The sequence below is a fragment of the Phyllostomus discolor genome, chromosome 4, assembly GCF_004126475.2.
Source record: "Phyllostomus discolor isolate MPI-MPIP mPhyDis1 chromosome 4, mPhyDis1.pri.v3, whole genome shotgun sequence".
NCBI classification, from domain to species: Eukaryota; Metazoa; Chordata; class Mammalia; order Chiroptera; family Phyllostomidae; genus Phyllostomus; species Phyllostomus discolor.
This window is the reverse complement of record NC_040906.2, coordinates 138,610,056-138,628,900: the sequence shown is the minus strand read 5'-3', so window position 1 is coordinate 138,628,900 and position 18,845 is coordinate 138,610,056. Positions and strand designations below refer to the sequence as shown.

Genomic DNA, 18,845 nt, shown 5'->3' with positions numbered 1-18,845 from the left:
AGGGAAGCAAGCTTTTTCTATCCCCAATTTTGGTGGGTGATAAGAGGCTCCTTTTCTGGAGGTAGGTACTAAAGATTCATTAGCAGCCCAAGCAAACGAATTAGATCCAAAGTGTTGGCAAGGATGTAGAGAAAATCAGAACCCTGCATGTAGCAACTCAACAACAAAAAATCCCATTAGAAAATGGCCAAAGGTCCTGAATAGACATTTCTCTAAAGAAGACATACAAATTTCCAATAGGCATATGTGGTAAGATACTGAAATCATTAGGGAAATGCAAATATTGAAACCACAATAAGAAATCTCCTCGTAAATATTACAATGGCCATCATCAAGAAGATAAGTGTTCAGAAGGATGTGGAGAAAAGGGGAGCCCTTATGTACTTGATAGGGACGTAAAGTGGTGCAGCCACAATGGCAAACACTACGGAGTTTCCTTAGAAAACTAAAAATGGAATTACAGTACATTCCAGCAGTCCCACTTCTGAGTGTTTATGCAAAGGTATTGAAATCAGGATCTCCAAATGCTATCTGCACTCTCATGTTCATTTCAGCATTATTCACAATAGAGGCAGAAACAACCTAAATGTCTGTCAACAGATGACTGGATGAAGAAAATGTGGCATGAACATACAATGGCAGTTTTCCATTTGTGACAATAGGAATGAACCTTGGGGACATTATGCTAAAGTGAAATAAGCCAATCATGAAAAAACAAATAGTGCATGACTCCACTTCTAGGATGTGTCTGGTGTAATCAAACTTGGAAAAACAAAGCAAAATGGTGGTTGCCAAGGATGGGGGATGGGAGATGAGGGAACTGGAGAGTTATTCAATGGGTAGGTTCAACCAGGCAAGATGAAAACATTTTAGAGATCTCCTATACTACAGTATTCTTACAGTTATCAATACTGTACTACACATTTAAAATTGTTTTGTAAGTTACAGTTATATTTATTTTTAAAAATTGCACCCAGAATCAACATCAAGTGGGTGGTCTCTAGCACAGTGCTTGCATTTTGCAGGTGCTCTGTAAGTGTTGAGAGCTTAAGTGATTTTTAAAAAGTTTTTTAATTTTATCTATTTTTATTTTTAAAAATGATTTATTTGTTTATTTATTTATTTATAGAGAGAGGGGAAGGAGGGGAGATAAACATCGATGTATGAGGATGTATGAGAGGAACATCAATCGGCTGCTTCTCACAGGCCCCCAACCAGGCACCTGGCCTGCAACCCAGGCATGTGCCCTGACCAGAAATTGAACAAGTGACCTTTCAGTTCGCAGGCTGGTGTTCAATCCACTGGGCCACATCAGCCATGGATTAAGTGATTTTTACTACAAACTTAGTGGCTTTCATTATGGAGCATCATTCTTCAGATCTTTGAGCATGACACACCTTGAGAGGTCAATTAATCTCTGGCTGGTCAAGCAATCAGTCTTATATTGTTCTATTTCTTAACAGCCTACAAAATGTGTTCTTTTTTTTTTTCAAAACAGGTTAAAAACGGGGAGGGTAAAACAAAATATCAGCTCCCAAACCTAATAGTAAAATGCTGAAATTCATCACTGGATTTAATAAATGGGACACATCTGAATTCTGATCATTTCTCTTTCCCTTTTTTTAAGATTTTATTTATTTTTAGAGAAAGGGGAAGGGAGGGAGAAAGAGAGGGAGAGAAACATCAGTGTGTAGTTGCCTCTGAGTGCCCCCTACTGGGAACCAGGCCTGCAACCCAGGCATGTGACCTGACTGGGAATTGAACCAGGGACCCTTTGGTTAGCAGGCAGGACTGAATCCACTGAGCCACACCAGTTAGGGCTAAATTGCAATCATTTCTAAATGCTTCAAAAATGAATTTATACTCAAGATATACTAAGAAAAAGATCCTGTCTTTCAGCAGATAAATTCATATTTAGCTTTAGTCCACGTGTCTAGTTTCTTGTTTGTGCCCAGTGCTGTACACTGTAAGGTTGTGGGTTAGTCCCTGGCCAGGGCAGGTACTGAGGCAACCAATAGATGTTTCTCTCTCACATCGTTATCTCTCTCTTTCCCTCTCTCCCCCTTCCTCTCTCTCTAAAAGCAATGAAAGAATGTCCTAGGATGAGGATTAAAAACATATTTAAGTTAAACTATATGCAAGATATGGCTACTTCTCTAAAGAGCCCTTTAATATCTTCTACCTTCTTATCTTTGGTTAATGGCTCTATACAGTGCTCAGAAAGCTTGATTTCAGCAGTGTTTTGTAGTTCATTTTGGGGTAACCCTGATCTTTTATCCCAAAGACTTTCCAAGTCTTCTAAGAGTTTGCTCTCCCCAAACACCGTCTCCATAAACTACAAATGGTGCATTAAATGACATCATTCTAGTACCACAAGATACTAAAAATGTCACCGGGAAAGACCTGAATCGTATTAGGTGGCAGCCGACTGGAGGCAAGGAGAGGGCAGAAGGGATGCCCTTGCCCAGGCTTCAGCCCTAGCCCTACTCATTCTTCAATCCTGGTCCTGCCCTCGCACACCCATCCTCTCTCACCAATCACCATGCCGACCCAATCGTTCTTCAATCCAAAGCAGAGCGGCGGTTCCCAGGAACCGTCGGCCACAGGTTGCTGGAGATTGGAGGGGTCCCTCCAGTCGCTGTCTCTGCCGCCCCTACGGCCACCTCGGCCTCTCCGATTCCGCTCTTCCTCTGGCCCCCTTTCCGGAGCCTGGGACACTGCCGAGCTTGGCCGAGAGGCAACGACCCAGGAGAAGGCGTTGGCGCCCACTTCTTGCCTTGACATGGTACCTCGAAGAAGATTCGGGGAGTCCGACGCCGTTCCCGCTCGGCCCTGCACTACCCCACCGTGCCGCCGGTGGCTATTCTCCAGGAGTATTCACGCAGCCGCTACTGGAGGAGGCCGCGCGAGGCTGGCCCTGCACGCGCGCGTTTATTCTCCGTGGCCTCGCATCCATTGGTGGACAGGAAGTTGTGGGCAGACCTTCAGGATTGGACCAATCCACTCTCGTAATCATGTGAGCTCCACGTCTGTGCGAATCAATGCGCCTACGTCTGTTTCTTTTTAGGCGTGGGGCTGCGCTGAAGCTCTCCACGCTTTTCCCTACTAAACTCCGGAAGCGTTTGTGACCATGACTCTCAAACACTCATCAATTTTACAACGTGACCCAATACACACGTAAAACATTTGAAACATAAAGTTTACAAAACAGCATTTATCATTGCTATGTGAGCAGCGCTTTGATGTATTTAAGCCTATAGTTGTCAAACTGTTGGTCGTAATTGACCGATTTAATAGCCCACAGTTTAAAAATATAGGGAGAGCTATGAGAGCTATGGCTTCAAGACTTGACCTCAACATTTGGTGTAGTTTTAGGGCTAATGAAATAAACTGAATAAACGCCAGAGGGATTCCCATAATTGCAGCCTGGCTGTGCGGCTGGATATAGTATTCCAGGCAGGCAAGCCAGCTGGGGGTGCCCCTGCTTTGATTAGGGTCCTCAAATTGTCTGAACAAATCTCATGTCAATCATCCATCAAACGTTGTAGACATTTATTATGATGCCAGGAACTGTGACCTGTGCCCAGGATTAAAGGGAAAAAAAGTACTAGACCTGGTCCATCCTGGGTTGATGGATCAACTCACGTGAAATTAGCTACAACTCTCAATGTGATCATCTCTGGACAAATAGGATTACACGGCCATTGGAGAACCCAGGAAATAGATAAAAAGATAAGTGTATTATACATTTAATCTCTATTCTCTAATCTTTAATCTGAAATGGATAGTATTGATCATCTTTACAAAGGAATTTAGTTGGAATAGATTTGCAAATATTTTATTGAGGATTTTTACATCTACGTTCATGAGAAATAGTTTGTGATTTTCTTGCAATGACTTCATCTGATTTAGTATTAGGGCAATGCTGTCCTCATAAATGAGTTAGAAAGTTTTCCCTCTGCTTCTGTTTCCTGGGAGATATTGTAGAAAATTGGTATAATTTCTAAACGTTTGTCAGAATTCACCAGTAAATACATCGGGACCAGGTACTTTCATTTTCCAGTTATTAATTATTCACTCAATTTCTTTAATAGATATAGGCATATTCAGTTTGTCTGTTTCTTTTTGTGTTTTGGCAGATTACATCTTTCAAGGAATTGGTCCATTTCCCCTAAATTATCAAACTTCTGGGCATAGTATTTCTTTATTATCTTTTTAAAGTCCATGGGATCTGTATTGATATTCCCTCTTTCATCTCTGGTATTAGTAATTTGTGCCTTCCCTCCTTTTTCTTAGTTAGCCTGGCTAGAGGTTTATTGGTTTTACTTTTTTTCCCCCAAGGAACCAGCTTTGGTTTCATTGATTTTTTTTCTATTGATTTCTTGTTTTCAATTTCATTGATTTCTTTTCTAATTTTTAATTTCTTTTTTCCTGCTTACTTTGATTAAGTTTGCTCTTCTTTTTCTAGTTTCCTAAAGTAGAAAATTTGATGATTGATTTTAGATCTTACTTCTTTTCTAATATATTCGTTCAATGCTATACATTTTCCTCTAAGCAACGTTTTTACTGCATCCCACAAATTTTGTGTTATTATTTTCATTTAGCTCAAACTATTTTATAATTTGTCTTGAGATTTATTCTTTGACCCATGTATTATTTAGAAATGTGATTCATCTCCAAGTAGTTTGGGATTTTACAGCTATCATTCTGGTGATTGTTAGTTCAATTCCACTGTGGTCTGAGAACACTGTTGACCATAAAAACAAAGTCAACTAGGCATTTGCCACCAAAAAAACTTACTCAGGCCCTGGCTTGTGTGGCTCAGTGGATTGAGTGCCAGCCTGCAAACCAAAGTGTTGCTGGTTCGATTCCCAGTCAGGGCACATGCCTGGGCTATGGGCCAGGTACCCACTTCAGGGTGTGTGAGAGGCAAACACACATTGATGTTTTTCTCCCTGTCTTTCCCTCTCCCTTCCCCTCTGTCTAAAAATAAATAAATAAAATCTTTAAAAAATAAAATAAAAAATAAAAAGAATTTGTTTAGGAAAAAGAAAGGATTTCAATCCAATGCAGACATGATGAGCCACATGAATGAACTGAACTGGAGAAAGATGAAGTACTATATAGAATGGAAGAGAAAGTTAAGGGGAGGGACTGTTTCAACCTTAGAGCTATGTTGTAAGCATAGATTTCTTCGCATAGAGCTCTCTTGATAACATGGAGTGTGTGTGATAGCTCCTCCCACACATCCTCCCAGTTTCTGTCCAGGTTAAGGTCTCTGGCAGAAATTTTAACCACAGACATTGCATGATTTCTACTCTTTTAAATTTGTTAAGGGGTTTTGTAAATCCCCTTACAAATATTTTCTTTATTTTAATGAAGCTGGTACAGGCAATGTCCATTTAAAACCCATATCCCAGACCAAAAAGTACAAATGTAATTTTAAAAGTGTAGTGTTCTGTTGTACGTACCTCTTCATGAATAACTTTGTTAACTGCTCATGAAAATTAGAACCTTTCTGGGATATTCTGACAAGATTTTTCTTTGAGTCCTGGCTGGCGTAGCTCAGTGGATTGAGCGTGGGCTGCAAACCAAGGCATCGCAGGTTCAATTCCCGGTCAGGGCACATGCCTGGGTTGCAGGCCACGGCCCCCAGCAACCGCACATTGATATCTCTCTCTCTCTCTCTCTCCCTCCCTCCCCCCCTTCCTCCCCTCTCTAAAAATAAATAAATAAAATCTTTTAAAAAGAGCTTAAAATAAAATTTTAAAAAAGTAAAAAAAAAAAGATTTTTCTTTGCTCTTAAAATGCTTTCTCTTCAGTGAAGCCATCTTGGAAGTTAGTCCTTTCTCTCACTTATCTGTCATCTTGACTACTCCAACCTGATATTCCTCTTTTGGTACAGACCCTTAGATTTATAAGTAGCTTCAAGTTAAGAAAGTGTCATTTTCCCACAGTTCAATTCTCTGAAAAACTTCTATCTCCCACTGAAAGTTATAGTCCAGGAGCTAAGCAATCACATGCTAGAACTTCAGAGCCTATTAAAGAGTCATCATGACCCTGGCTGGCATAGCTCAGTGGATTGAGCGCGGGCTGGGAACCAAAGTGTCCCAGGTTCAATTCCCAGCCAGGGTACATTCCTGGGTTGTGGCCCATAACCTCCAGCAACCACACATTGATGTTTCTCTCCCTCTCTCCCTCTCTCTCTCTCTCTCTCTCTCCCCCCTCCCTCCCTTCCCTCTCTAAAAAATAAATAAATAAAATATTAAAAAAAAAAAAGAGTCATCATGAACACATGCATTGGTTGAGCTTATCTATCACAACCCCAAAAATGCAATCCTGAAAAAGGTGGCCTCCCTGTGCACACATGTAATGTTTTAAAAGGGGGCTGAGGTCTGATCACCAGAAATCAGCACAATGAAAACAATGAATAATGGGCACTAGAATTCAAATTACCACATGTTTTAAAGAGATGGGGTGCTAGTTTCAATTCTATTTTGAAAATCCCATTACAAAAGAACTATTTTTAAAAATAAAAAATGACTGAGGGAAAAGAAAAAAATAAAAACAATATCTAAACCATCGAATGACCCCTGGGTATTCCTGATAAACTTCAATCACATCTTCTTTCTACATTCCCAGTTTGTTTGGAGTGTGAGATCATCAGCAATTCTTTGATCTTCAAAGAGAAACCTGAGTGAATTCATTGGAACTCCCTGTCTTTTATAGTATGATTCTTTTCATTTTGAGATGTCATAATTTTTACTTTGAAGTGAATCTCACTGCTATCTTGTCCAATGACTTTGAGTTTAATGTATTATTCTTCCTTCTGATCCCCCAAGCCCTCCCTCAGTTGAAGATTTTGCCTCCTGGTCAGACAGGGTGATGATGTCTTCATCCAGGGTCTCTGCAGGCAGAACCTGACCCCAGAGTTTACAAATCCATCTGTCTTCTGTAGCTGTTAATGTATATTTTGAGGCCCAGATTGCAGTCTAGCCTGGTGAACACTGCTAGCAATGAAAACTGGTGCTAGCTTTCATTCATGGCATTCTTCTTCCTTTCACTCAGTTTCTTTTTTTTTAAATTTTTTATTTATTGGTTCTTTTTTTAGAGAGACAAAGGGAGGAGGGCTAGAGAGAAAGACAGAGAGAGGGAAAGAGAGGGAGAGAAATCAATTTGTTGTTCCACTTACCAATGCATTCATTGGTTGATTCTTGTATGTGCCCTGACTGGAAATCAAACCCACTACCGTGGCATATCTAGACGACACACTAACCTATGGAGCTCCTCAGTCAGAGCCTCATTCAGTTTCATATGCACTTCCATGTAGTGATAGGAAATTAATTTTATTCATTGGTAGCCTTGAGAACATCACTAGGCAGGCCATCATGAGATCCCTGAACAGGCCATAGATCAAATAAAAATTCTCAAATCAAATACTTGATTGAATCAACTTAAAACCTACAGTGAGAAATAGGTGTGTGTGTGTGGTGGGGAGATTAATATACTTACGATAAGTGCAGGTGGGGTGGAAGGATCATACTACCAAGTGTTTTGTTACTCATTGAGCCAACATCCTATCTCCCTGCCTCATCAGCCTTTGCATCAGAAGGTATGATTACAAGGCCAGCGTTGAGATGAGCATGGAAGCTGAGCAGTCTGACTGAAGCAGATACACATTTACCCTATTGGTGGAGAACAGGGGCAAGTCCTCCTTCCAAGTTATTGCCTGCACTTTGCCCATAACCTGTTGAGCAGCTATGGCTTTTAGCTGTATTTCTTAGCCAGAAAACACATGGAGTCAGAATAGGTGCCACATTTAGCAATAACATAACTGCCAATCTGGAGGTAATAAGACATGTGCTTTAATATAGTAATTCTTTTTGCTTTTTTCTCTTACTATTTTTAGGATATACAAACACTATTTCTAACATGTCTTATAAGTGCTGTCTATAATTTCTCTTGTTCTCTACATGGCAGAATTTATTATTAATATAGCAAACACACATAGCAATTTGCATGCTGAATATTATTTCCCAATATTTTTTCTATGGCATGAATCAGTTTTTAGTAGTCCTCCTGGGTTGGAGTGCTCCTTGAACAGTATTTCTTTGATTTGGGAAGATGATTCTTATCGTTGAGTTGGGGTGCTGTTTAATTGCATCCTTTTCACATCACTAGCTGTCACAGTGGCTATTGGGAACCGCCCTGACTGGTATCAGAAGCTGAAACCCCCACCTAGGCTAAGGCTAAGGGAACACCCTTGGAACCGTAAGCCAGAAAGGAGACAAAAGCTTATCTCCCTGGCAGGAATGCTGCTTCTGCTGCTTTATTCATAACTGAACCCCAAAAAGCTTGGTCGGTTAGCCAAAGACGGGTAAGATTCCCCATGGGGGGAAACGACCTAAGACAGGCACGATCACTTTGGGAGGCCCCCCAAAAGAAGGACTTGGGGGGCTGCAGCAAAAAGGGGTGATGGACCCTTGCTCCTCGGCTTTGACATAGCCTGAGTTCTCATTGTCTGGGAGAAAATCTCCTTATCTCTTGGTTGCCTTAGTTCCCCTGCTCCACCTAAGCCTGAAACGATGACAGGGTGGTGTAGCTCTGTGCTGAAAAGGGCGGATTCCCCGGGTGATCAGGCCTAAGAAAGAATATGTAAATTACTGTGAAACCTTCTTTGTTTAGAATGCTCTCAGTTGAATGAGAGGGGTCCAAGGAGGAAATTAGTTTGTTCCTCAAAGTCTTACAGCTCTTTGACCCCGACTCAATAGACTGGCAGAGTTCCTTGTTTTCTATAGTTCCTTACTTCCCCCTGATAAGTACTGTACTTTACCTGAATTATTATGCAAAATGAGCCCAACAAAAGCAGGTATGGACGGTAAGTCAGCGCGCTCCCTACTAGGGGGGGTGGCCATTTCGTCCCTACTTCCCCACAGAAACTGGTTTGCCTCTGTGCATATTTTTTCTCGCATGTTTTCGGTGAGCCATCCGCAGCATTCCATGGTCACTGCTGGCCAGTGACCCACGCGCATCAAGTGGCAGATTATTCCAATGCAGTGGTGGCTCCATGTACACTAGGAGGCAGGATGTCCAAGAGGTCACAGAGCAGATCAAATCACACAGGTTACTGAATCAATTTAAAACACATTCAGTGAGAAGCAAGTGAAAAAAGAGATGGATAGGTTAACACCCTGGTTAGACTGCAGAGAGGATCAAAGGACCACACTCTGTGAATCCTGTGTTATGCGATGTTCATATATCTTGTCTCTGCTGCATCAGCCTTTGAAGTCTGAGAGAAGGCAAGAGGAAACACGTGCTGTTCAATTGGAGGAACCCAGAAGAAAGTATACCTGGCCACTGCTGTAACTTGCTAATGTTCTGAGCAACTGTGAATTTTATCTTATATCTCTGGGCAGAGGATGTATCAGATCAAGAAAGGCATTACCGAAGATTTAAGGCATGAACATTTGGTGCTTCCTGAATGTTGGGTGCTATTTGTTTGTTTGTTTTTTTATAGCAAGACTGAATCTTCTTAAGTAGTACAACAAACATATATTAAATTCCATTTACTTCTACAAAACCAAAGAATTCCCTTCTGGCTCCTCATCTAGGCAGAAGTAAACTTTGCTACATTCAACTGAGCCAAGCCGCTGACCCTTTTCTGTAGAAGATATTAATTCAGTATAGAACTTTGTTGAGGCTCAGAGAGGAAGCAGCTGATAAGTTGGTGGTAGAGAAAGGAGAATAAAATACTAGGTCAATACTGAGATCAAGACTAAAGTGAAAGACTAGGAAATTCTTTTTTTATAAAAAAAAGAATAGTGGGAAAGAGCAAACTGAGCAAAAAGCAATAAGAAAATGACTAAGTTACAGGATAATACTCAGGAAAAGGAATAAAGGAACCATCATCACTTTTGGCCAAGATGAAGGCATAAGTAGATAGATATACTTTGCCTTCCCACACAACCAAAAGAATGGCAAAAAATTTAAAAACAAAAAATAACCAGAACTGCCAGAAAATTTAACTGTATGGAAATCTGACAACCAAGGAGTTAAAAAAGAAACATTCATCCAGAGTGGTAGGAGGGGTGGAGACATGCAGCCAGGGTGGAGAGGGCTCGTGGTAAGGCAGCAGCTGGGGGACCAAGCAGATGAGGAGGCGGGTGGTAGCCCCCCATTTGCACGTGGATAAAATGGGAGGAACATCTGGGGACTGAGACAGACTGCACAACCCATGGTTCCAGAGCAGGGAAATATAGTCTCAAAACCTCTGGTTGTAAAAATTTGTGGGGGTTGGGGCGGGAGAAACTCCCAGCTTCATAGGAGAGTTTGGTGGAGAGATCCACAGGGTCCTAGAATGTACACAAACCCACCCACTTGGCAATCAACACCAGAAGGGTCCAATTTGCTTATGGGTAGCAGAGGAAGTGTCTGAAAGCTGGCAGAGAGCAGAGCAAGCAGGGTTGTTCCCTCTCAGAGTCCTCCCCTGTATACAATGCCACAATGCAGTGATGTGGGTGGCCCTGCCTTGGCGAATACATAAGGCTCTTCCCCTTACAATGTAAAAGGTGTGTTGAGATTAAAAAAATATGGCCCAAATGAAAAATGGACCAAAGCTTTAAAAATAGAACTAAGCAATGTAGAGATAGCCAACCTATCAGATGCAGAATTTAATACACTGGTAATCAGCAAGCTCACAGAAATGGTTGAGTATGGTTGCAAAGTAGAGGGAAAAATGAAGGTTATGCAAAGTCAAATAAAGAAAAATATACAGGGAACCAACTGTAAAGGGAAGGAAATCAGGTCACAAACCAACGATCTGGAGCAGAAGAAAGAAATAAGCATACGACCAGAACAGAATGAAGAAACAAGAATTCAAAAAACTGAGGAGAGGCTTAGTTACCTCTGGGACAACTTTAAATGTACCAACTTCTGAATCAGAGGGGTACCAGAAGGGGAAGAGGGAAAGCAAGAGATTGAAAACTTATTTGAAAACATAATGAAGGAGAACTTCCCTAATCTGGCAAAGGAAATAGACTTCCTGGCTCAGAGAGTCCCAAAAAAGTTGGACCCAAGGAATCACACACCAAGACACATCATAATTACATTACCCAAGAGTAAAGATAAGGAGAGAATCTTAAAAGTAGCAAGAGAAAAGGAGACAGTTACCTACGAAGGAGTGCCTATAAGACTAGCAGCTGATTTCTCAAAAAGAAATCTTGCAGGGAAGAAAGGGATGGAAAGAAGTATTTGAAGTCATGAAAGGCAAGGACCTACATCCAAGATTGCTGTATCTGAAAAGCTATCATTTAGAATGGAAGGGCAGATGAAGTGCTTCTCAAATAAGGTCAAGTTAAAGGAGTTCATCATCACCAAGCCCTTATTATATGAAATGTTAAAGAGACTTATCTAAGAAAAAGAAGATGAAAAAAAATACAAACAGTAAAATGACAATAAACTCAGAACTATCAACAACTGAACAGATAAAAAAGCAAAAACAAAGACAAATTAAGCACACAACTACAACAAGAACAGAATCACAAAAATGGAGATCACATGGAGGGTTATCAGTGGGAAGAGGGAGGGGGAGAATGGAAGAAAAGGTACAGGAAGTAAGAAACATAAATGGTAGGTACAAAATTGACAGGGGGAGGTTAAGATCAGTATAGGAAATGTAGAAGCCAAAGAACTCATATGTACAACCCAATGACATGAAGTTATGTGGGGGGGATGTGGGTGGGAGGGGGTTATAGGGCAGAAGGGAATAAAGGGGGGAAATGGGACAACTGTAATAGCATAATCAATAAAATATATTTTAAAAATATAAAAAATTAAAATAAAAACCTTAAAAAGAAAGATAAAAAGAAGAAATAAAATGCATCCCAATTGGAAAGAAATAAAACTGTCTTTATTTGCAGATGACATGATTCTGTACATAGAGAGCCCCAAAGATTCCACCAAGAAACTACTAGAACTGATAAATGAATTCAGCAAAGTAGTAGGATACAAAATTAATATCCAGAAATCATTTACATTTTTATATGCCAATAATGAACTAACAGAAAGGGAAATTCAGAAAATAATCCCATTCACAATTGCTTCAAAAAGAATAAAATGCCCTGGCTGGTGTAGCTCAGTGCATTGAACACGGGCTGTGAACCAAAGGGTCGCCAGTTCAATTCCCAGTCAGGACACCTTGCCTGGGTTGTAGGCCAGGTCCCCACTGGGGGTCACATGAGAGGTAACCACACACTGATGTTTCTTTCCCTCTCTTTCTCCCTCCCTTTCCCTCTCTAAAAATAAATAAATAAAAATATTTTTAAAAAAGAATAAAATACATAGGAATAAACCTAACCAAGGATGTAAAAGACCTGTACTTAGAAAATTTTAAAACATTGAAGAAAGAAATAGAAGAAGATACAAATATGTGGAAGCACATATTGTGTTCATGGGTAGGACAAATTAGCATAATTAAAATGTCCACAGTACCCAAAGCAATCTATAGATTCAGTGCAATTCCTATCAAGATTCCAATGACATATTTCACAGCACTAGAACAAATATTTCAAAAATTTATGTAGAACCACAAAAGGTACCACATAACAACTATCCTGAGAAGGCGAACAAAGTTGGAGGAATCATGCTACCTAATATCAAACTATAGTGTAAGGCCATAGTAATCAAAACAGCATGTTACTAGCATAAAAGCAGACATATAGATCAATGGAACACAGTAGACAGCCCAGAAATAAACCCATATCTTTATAATCAATTAATATTTGAAAGAGGAAGCAAGCACATACAATGGACTAAAGAGAGTTTACTCAATAAATGGTACTGGGAAAATTGGACAGATATGTGCAGAAAAATGAAATTAGACAACCTGCTTATACCACACACAAGAATGAATTGAAAATGGATCAAAGATTTAAATATTAGACCTGAAACCATAAAAATCCTAGAAGAAAACATAGGCAGCAAAATCTTGGACATTGCTTGTACCAGTATTTTTTCAGATACATGTCCCCAGGCAAGGGAAACAAAAGAATAAACAAGTGGGACTACATCAAACTAAAAATTATTTGCACAGAAAAGGAAATCATCAACAAAATAAAAGTCAACTCACAGAATGGGAGAACATATTCACTGATACATCTGATAAGAGGTCAATATCCAAAATTTATAAAAAACTTATAAAACTCAACACCAAAAAAACAAATAATCCAATTTAAAAAATGAGCAGAGGACCTGAATGGACATTTCTCCAAACAGGACATACAGATGGCCAATAGACATATGAAAAGATGCTTAATGCCACTGATCATCAGAGAAATGTAAATTAAAACCACAATGAGATACCATCTCACACCTGTCATAATGGCCATCATTAATAAATCAACAAACAACAAGTGCTGTCGAGGATGTGGAGAAATAGGAACCCTATTGTACTGTTGACGGGAAAGCAGATTGGTGCAGCCACTGTGGAAAGCGGTATGGAGACACCTCACAAAATTAAAAATGCATCTGCCTTTTGACCTAGCAATCCCACCTCTGGGAATATATTGAAAGGGACCCAAAACACTTAATTGAAAGAACATAAGCATCCTTATGTTCACTGCAGCATTATTTACAATCACCAAGATACAGAAGCAGCCCAAGTGTCCATCAATAGGTACTCAAATAAAACAACTATGGGACATTTACACAATGGAATACTCCTTGGCCATAAAAGAGAGGACAATTTTACCCTTTGTGACATTGTAGATGAGCCTGAGAACATTATGCTAAGAGAAATAAGCCAGTCGGAGAAAGACAAATAAATAATTTCACTCGTATGTGGAATCTAATGAACACACTGAACGAACACACAAAAATAGAGACAAACTCATAAATAGAGAGCAGGCTGACATCTGGGGTGGGGCTGATGCATAGTGTCCTTTAGCAAAAAAAAAAAAAAAAAAAGAAGGGACTCATGGATATGGACAAACGGTGTGGTGATTGTAGTGAGGGGAGGTGGAGGTGGAAGATGGTATAGAGGGGATATATGGGCATGGAAAAAATAAAGCAAATAAAAATAATAATTGAAAACTCAAAAAAAAAGAAATGAAACAAATAAACTTTGCCATTCAGATAGGAATAGCAAAAGAAGTTGTCTTGACTTTGCCATTCTCGTATCTCAATCTAATATTTAGTTAGTATAAACCAGCCTTGTGACTAACTCATGCTGCATATGGGAGTCTGAAAAATTTCAAGGAGTTTGTATGGAACGGCCTCTGGTTGAATGTGTCCTCAAGAGAATGGCTCAAGCAAAAAATTATCCATTTATAAAAGGATAAAATTATTTCCCCACCTAATGCCCAATTTAAAAAAATAACCCAGCCCTGGCTGGTGTGGCTCAGTGGATTTAGTGTTGGCCTGTGAACCAAAGGGTCGTGGGTTTGATTCCCAGTCAGTGCACATGTCTGGGTTTCAGGCCAGGCCCCCAGTAGGGGTGTGTGAGAGGCAACCACACACTGATGTCTCTCTCCCTCTCTCTCTCCCTCCCTTCTCCTCTCTCTAAAGATAAATAAATAAAATCTTAAAAAAAAATAACCCAGATGGTACAAGGATTTAAATGTTAAGATAGAAAATTTCAGCATTCCTAGTTGAAAGTATAGTGAATATTTTTAGACCTAAAGAGAGAAAAGGATTTCTTAAGCCAAACACTTACTATAAAGATTGATGAATTTGACTATATTAAAATTAAAAATTTCATTCAGCAAAAGACACCTTAAAGAAACTGAAAAGGCCATTTAAACTAGAAGATATTCAGAATACACACAATTGAAAAAGGATTGGTAAGAGACTGAAATGGAATACATTAAATAAAAAACCTTTCACACATTTATATCCTCAAGACATCTTTGACAATGTGAATGCCTTATTGTGCTGATTTTTTAATTCAATTGAAGAAGTAAAAATATGCACTGAAGTCAGATCCAATATCTTCTCTCATACAGATTATCTATTGAAAACTGTTGATGCCTAGATGATATGGATGCAGTAATTCAGGATATTAATACTACCCCCATATATAAATGGTCAACATTTTCCACTAAGGTGATTTTAAAAGCAAACACATAGCTAGTTGTACAAACAAAACAATTTGTACAGCAGATGCTATCTTTTCTAAAACTACCAAACAATATTTCTAGAAATGCACTAGAAAAAGTATGACAACATGGAATGATGTATACCAGCGTCAGGACAGTGATTTCCTGTGGGGTGGGAAAGGAAAGATGTTTTAGTGATATGTATTTTAAAGAGGAAAGGAGTGAGGCAAATGTGGGAAAATGTCACCATTTTGTTAATCGGGGGTGAGGGGCGAGGAGGGACATTGTTCATGGGTGTTTATTATATAACTTTTTGAATGTGTGAAAGCTTTCATAATTTAAATTTTTAACTAAAATTAAGAACATTTGGAAGAAATGAGCATAAATATTAGTTGCTTAAGGATTTTGGAAGTAAGCAGGATCTGTCTATACTTGCTAGATTTTCTATAAGGAACACCTTTGACTTTTCTTTTTTAAAATATGAAACACTTGCCTGAATGATTTAGAAGGAGTAACCAACCAGAGAGTCAGAAGATAACAGGGAGCTGAAGTGAGAAAAATGTAGATTCAATGAGCTCGCCCTGGGCCTGATTTACCTACCTACCTCTGGACGGTAACATAGAAACCTTAATCTAGGCACTGAAAGTGATTTCCAGTTAACAAAGTCACCAATTCAAATCACACTGTTAGTCAGCTATGTGCAGGGGCAGGGGCCTTGGAGGCTGATATCTTACTTGCCACAGGTGACCGCGGAACGCCCCGAGACCCAGCTGGAGCCAAACGCTGATTCTAGGATGAAAAGCAAGCCCAGGTGCTGGATGCAGCGCAGGAAGCGCTCCACAGCGCCTCCGCCCAGAGCCCGGTGTCAATTGCGCGGGCGGGGCAACACCGGAAGGTGCGCTGGCTGGAAACCACAAAAGCCGGGCGCAGGCTTCGCCCGTGTTGTAGTCCCACAAGCGCGAACTCGTCTCGTCCCAGGGCTGCTGCTCCTAGCATGGCGGGCCAGCCAGGCGCTGCGGTCCAGGGCGATCAGTGGACGTCCGCCCAGTCCCTGGACGGGCTGGGGATGCCGCCTTCCCTGCCGCGGATTCGCACTCGGCCGTGGTGGTTTCCTGTGCAGGAACTGAGAGACCCGTTGGTGTTTTACCTGGAGGCATGGCTGGCTGACTCTATCTTTGGTGAGCAACCCCAGGCATGCGGGTGGCCTGAACCCTCCAGTCATAGAGGGGCCTTGTGGGGCAGCGCTCCAAGGTCTTTCCCAAATTCCCCGGCCACGTTTGACGCCCTGATTCCAGCTTCCAGCTCTTCCCTTCCCTGGACCACATTCCCTTCAAATCTAGGCCCTCTTGACCTTGGACCGTGCCGCCCCCCAGAGTCTGTTTTCCTGTTTAGGCCCAGACCGAGCCACAATTCCTGAATTGGAGTGGATGAACCAGGTCCTGCTGACGGTGGACATAGTAAACTCTGGGAGCTTAGTAGAAATCACCATTTTCGGACAGCCCCGTGTACAAAATCGCATGAAGAGCCTGCTCCTGAACTTGGCGTCAGGGTACCGAGAACATCGTGCCCGAGGTGAGGGTCTTTGAAACCTGCATGTGGAGCGGGAGCCAGGGCGAACCACCTGGCCGTATCTGGCTCCCTTCCAGCCTCTCTGACCTTCCCAGTGATTTTTGCAGTTTCCCAGCTCCAATATACTGCACACAGCCCCTGGGCATCCTTTAGTGAGGAGTCCAAGCAGGACCTTGGAGTAAGCTTGAGGTCTGAGGCTTCGGGCCCATCACTGCCCGTGCCAGCCTCCCTTCGGTTACACCACCATTTACAGACCCAAGTTCAGAATCCCCACCGGGAGAGATGATGTTGCCAGCACCACTCCACCACTCTTCCCGCTCCCTTCCCTGCTCCCACCCCCACCCCCCGCAATGACCGAGTAATTTTGAAACAATGACCATTTTTGCTTATCCAGAGGAGAAGATGAAACAACTTGAGCAGTTTTTGAAGGCACGTGCGTCAGATCCCCAGACTCCCCAGCTTCCTGTCGGATAAGTACTGTCAGGAGCGTTAGGGGAACAGACCTGCTTCTGCTACTGAAGTTCAACAGAAGCAATTATCCTTACATCTCAGCGTTCTTTTTCCTTTTACTTGATGGATAGTGGTTTGATTATTTTGATGCAAATGTGAATGCTGTTGTAGTAAACAAATGAATTCCCCCTTTTGTTCGATGGCACAAAGTACTTTGCTCAGTTAAAATTAAATTTACAAAGGATTGACTGTCCATGCATGTCTTGGTGTGTGGGGTAGGTAAAAGGCCTGATGGGTAGTGTTTTCATTTTTGTTTCTTAGTCTCTACCACTTTGAAACTACCAAGTTTCATTACTTCTTTACAACTCTGAATATGAGGGGTTTTATTACCTGTATAAGCTTTTGTAACAAATAATGGTCCATTAAAAGTAATATTTTCTACTCTTTGGTTCTAAATTTCTTGCATATGACAAATTATTGTATGCAGTTAAACTACTCATTGGTTTCTGTGATTTTTTTTTTCCCTCCTCCTCATCCCTTACTTTCACATTTAGGAACTGCTTCCTCTCATTCTGTAGAAATTTGAAAAATAGTCTTCCAGGTTTTTCCTAGTGGGATTTCTACAAAACCATTGAACATTTGAGACTGTATTTGGTGGAAGAGGGTTGTGCTTAAAATTCATTCCAATTTTCCCCAAATTATTCAAAATTAAATTACTAAATGATCCTGTACTCCTTAGCTCCATTATATCAGGATATAAGGGTATTGAGTTGGCCAAAAAGTCCATTGGTTTTTTTCCCCCCTTAAATAAAAGACACATTTTTCATTTTCACCAATAACCTGATCGACTTGGATATGTTGAGTATGTCATCTATCTCTTGCTTTTGGCTTCTAGTGGGAAGAGGCCAGGGTGCTGCTAAACATCTTCCAATGCATATGACAGCCCCACAGCAAAGAATCATTTGGCCAAATAGTACCAAGAAACTGTGATATCAAACAAATCACTTTTGATATGTTTGATCAGTCACAGCAGCTTCTCCATACACTGCCCTTTTTTTTTTCTTTGCATTTCAGTTGTGTTTTTACCTTGCTTGAAATAATAAAGCATAATAGGCTGAAAATGTTACATATCTTCTCCCATCTTCAATATTAAAATGGCTTCACAAAAATTCACCAATTTTGATAGGTTTTTGTTAATGCATGTTGATATTAAAGCTCACAATACAATCTAATAAAATTTCAAATGAAGTTAAAGACAGTGAAACACTAGAGTCATCATACAGAAAAAATGTAACAGACTTTTTTGCCAACCCAGTATTTGGAGATAGGGCCTTTAAAGAGGTAATTAAGGTAAAAGGAGGGTTTATGGGTGGGCCTTTTCCTCGTATGTCTTTATAAGAAAAGAAAATGTGAACAGAGGTAGGTGGAGCACAGAGGAAAGACCATGTGGGGACACAACAAGAAGGCACCCATCTACAGCTAAGGAGAGGCCTCAGAAGAAACCAGACCTGGTAACATATTGACCTTGGACTTCAAGCCTTCTGAACTCTGAGAAAAATATCTGTTGTTTAAGCCACCAGTCTGTTATTTTATAATGGTGCTTTTGCAAACTATTACAACATCTAAATGGTTTTTCTGTGTTCCCTTTAATCCGTGTGCTAATACAGTATTTTTACTACCTTCATAATGTTTTAATACCTAAAAAAGTATACTTGCTCTGTCATTCTATTAGAA

General features: G+C 40.6%; 2 protein-coding genes across 2 annotated transcripts in view; one reads left to right on the top strand and one right to left on the bottom strand.

The window, feature by feature from the left end:
• DDX43 (DEAD-box helicase 43) overlaps nucleotides 1-16,088 on the bottom strand; it is a 33,629-nt gene extending 17,541 nt beyond the window's left edge. The window contains exons 1-2 of the mRNA XM_028510652.2: nucleotides 15,982-16,088; nucleotides 2,535-2,860 (exon numbers count right to left, since the gene is read on the bottom strand). Coding sequence (XP_028366453.2) covers nucleotides 2,535-2,860; nucleotides 15,982-16,088 — 433 coding nt within the window. The remainder of the gene's footprint in view (nucleotides 1-2,534; nucleotides 2,861-15,981) is intronic.
• On the top strand, nucleotides 15,793-17,346 carry LOC118499902 (oocyte expressed protein). The gene is made up of 3 exons (XM_036022561.1): nucleotides 15,793-16,270; nucleotides 16,485-16,664; nucleotides 17,056-17,346. The coding sequence occupies exons 1-3, from the start codon at nucleotides 16,087-16,089 to the stop codon at nucleotides 17,133-17,135; spliced, it is 444 nt and encodes a 147-aa protein (XP_035878454.1). The 5' UTR covers nucleotides 15,793-16,086; the 3' UTR covers nucleotides 17,136-17,346.
• The last annotated feature ends 1,499 nt before the right edge of the window (nucleotides 17,347-18,845 follow it).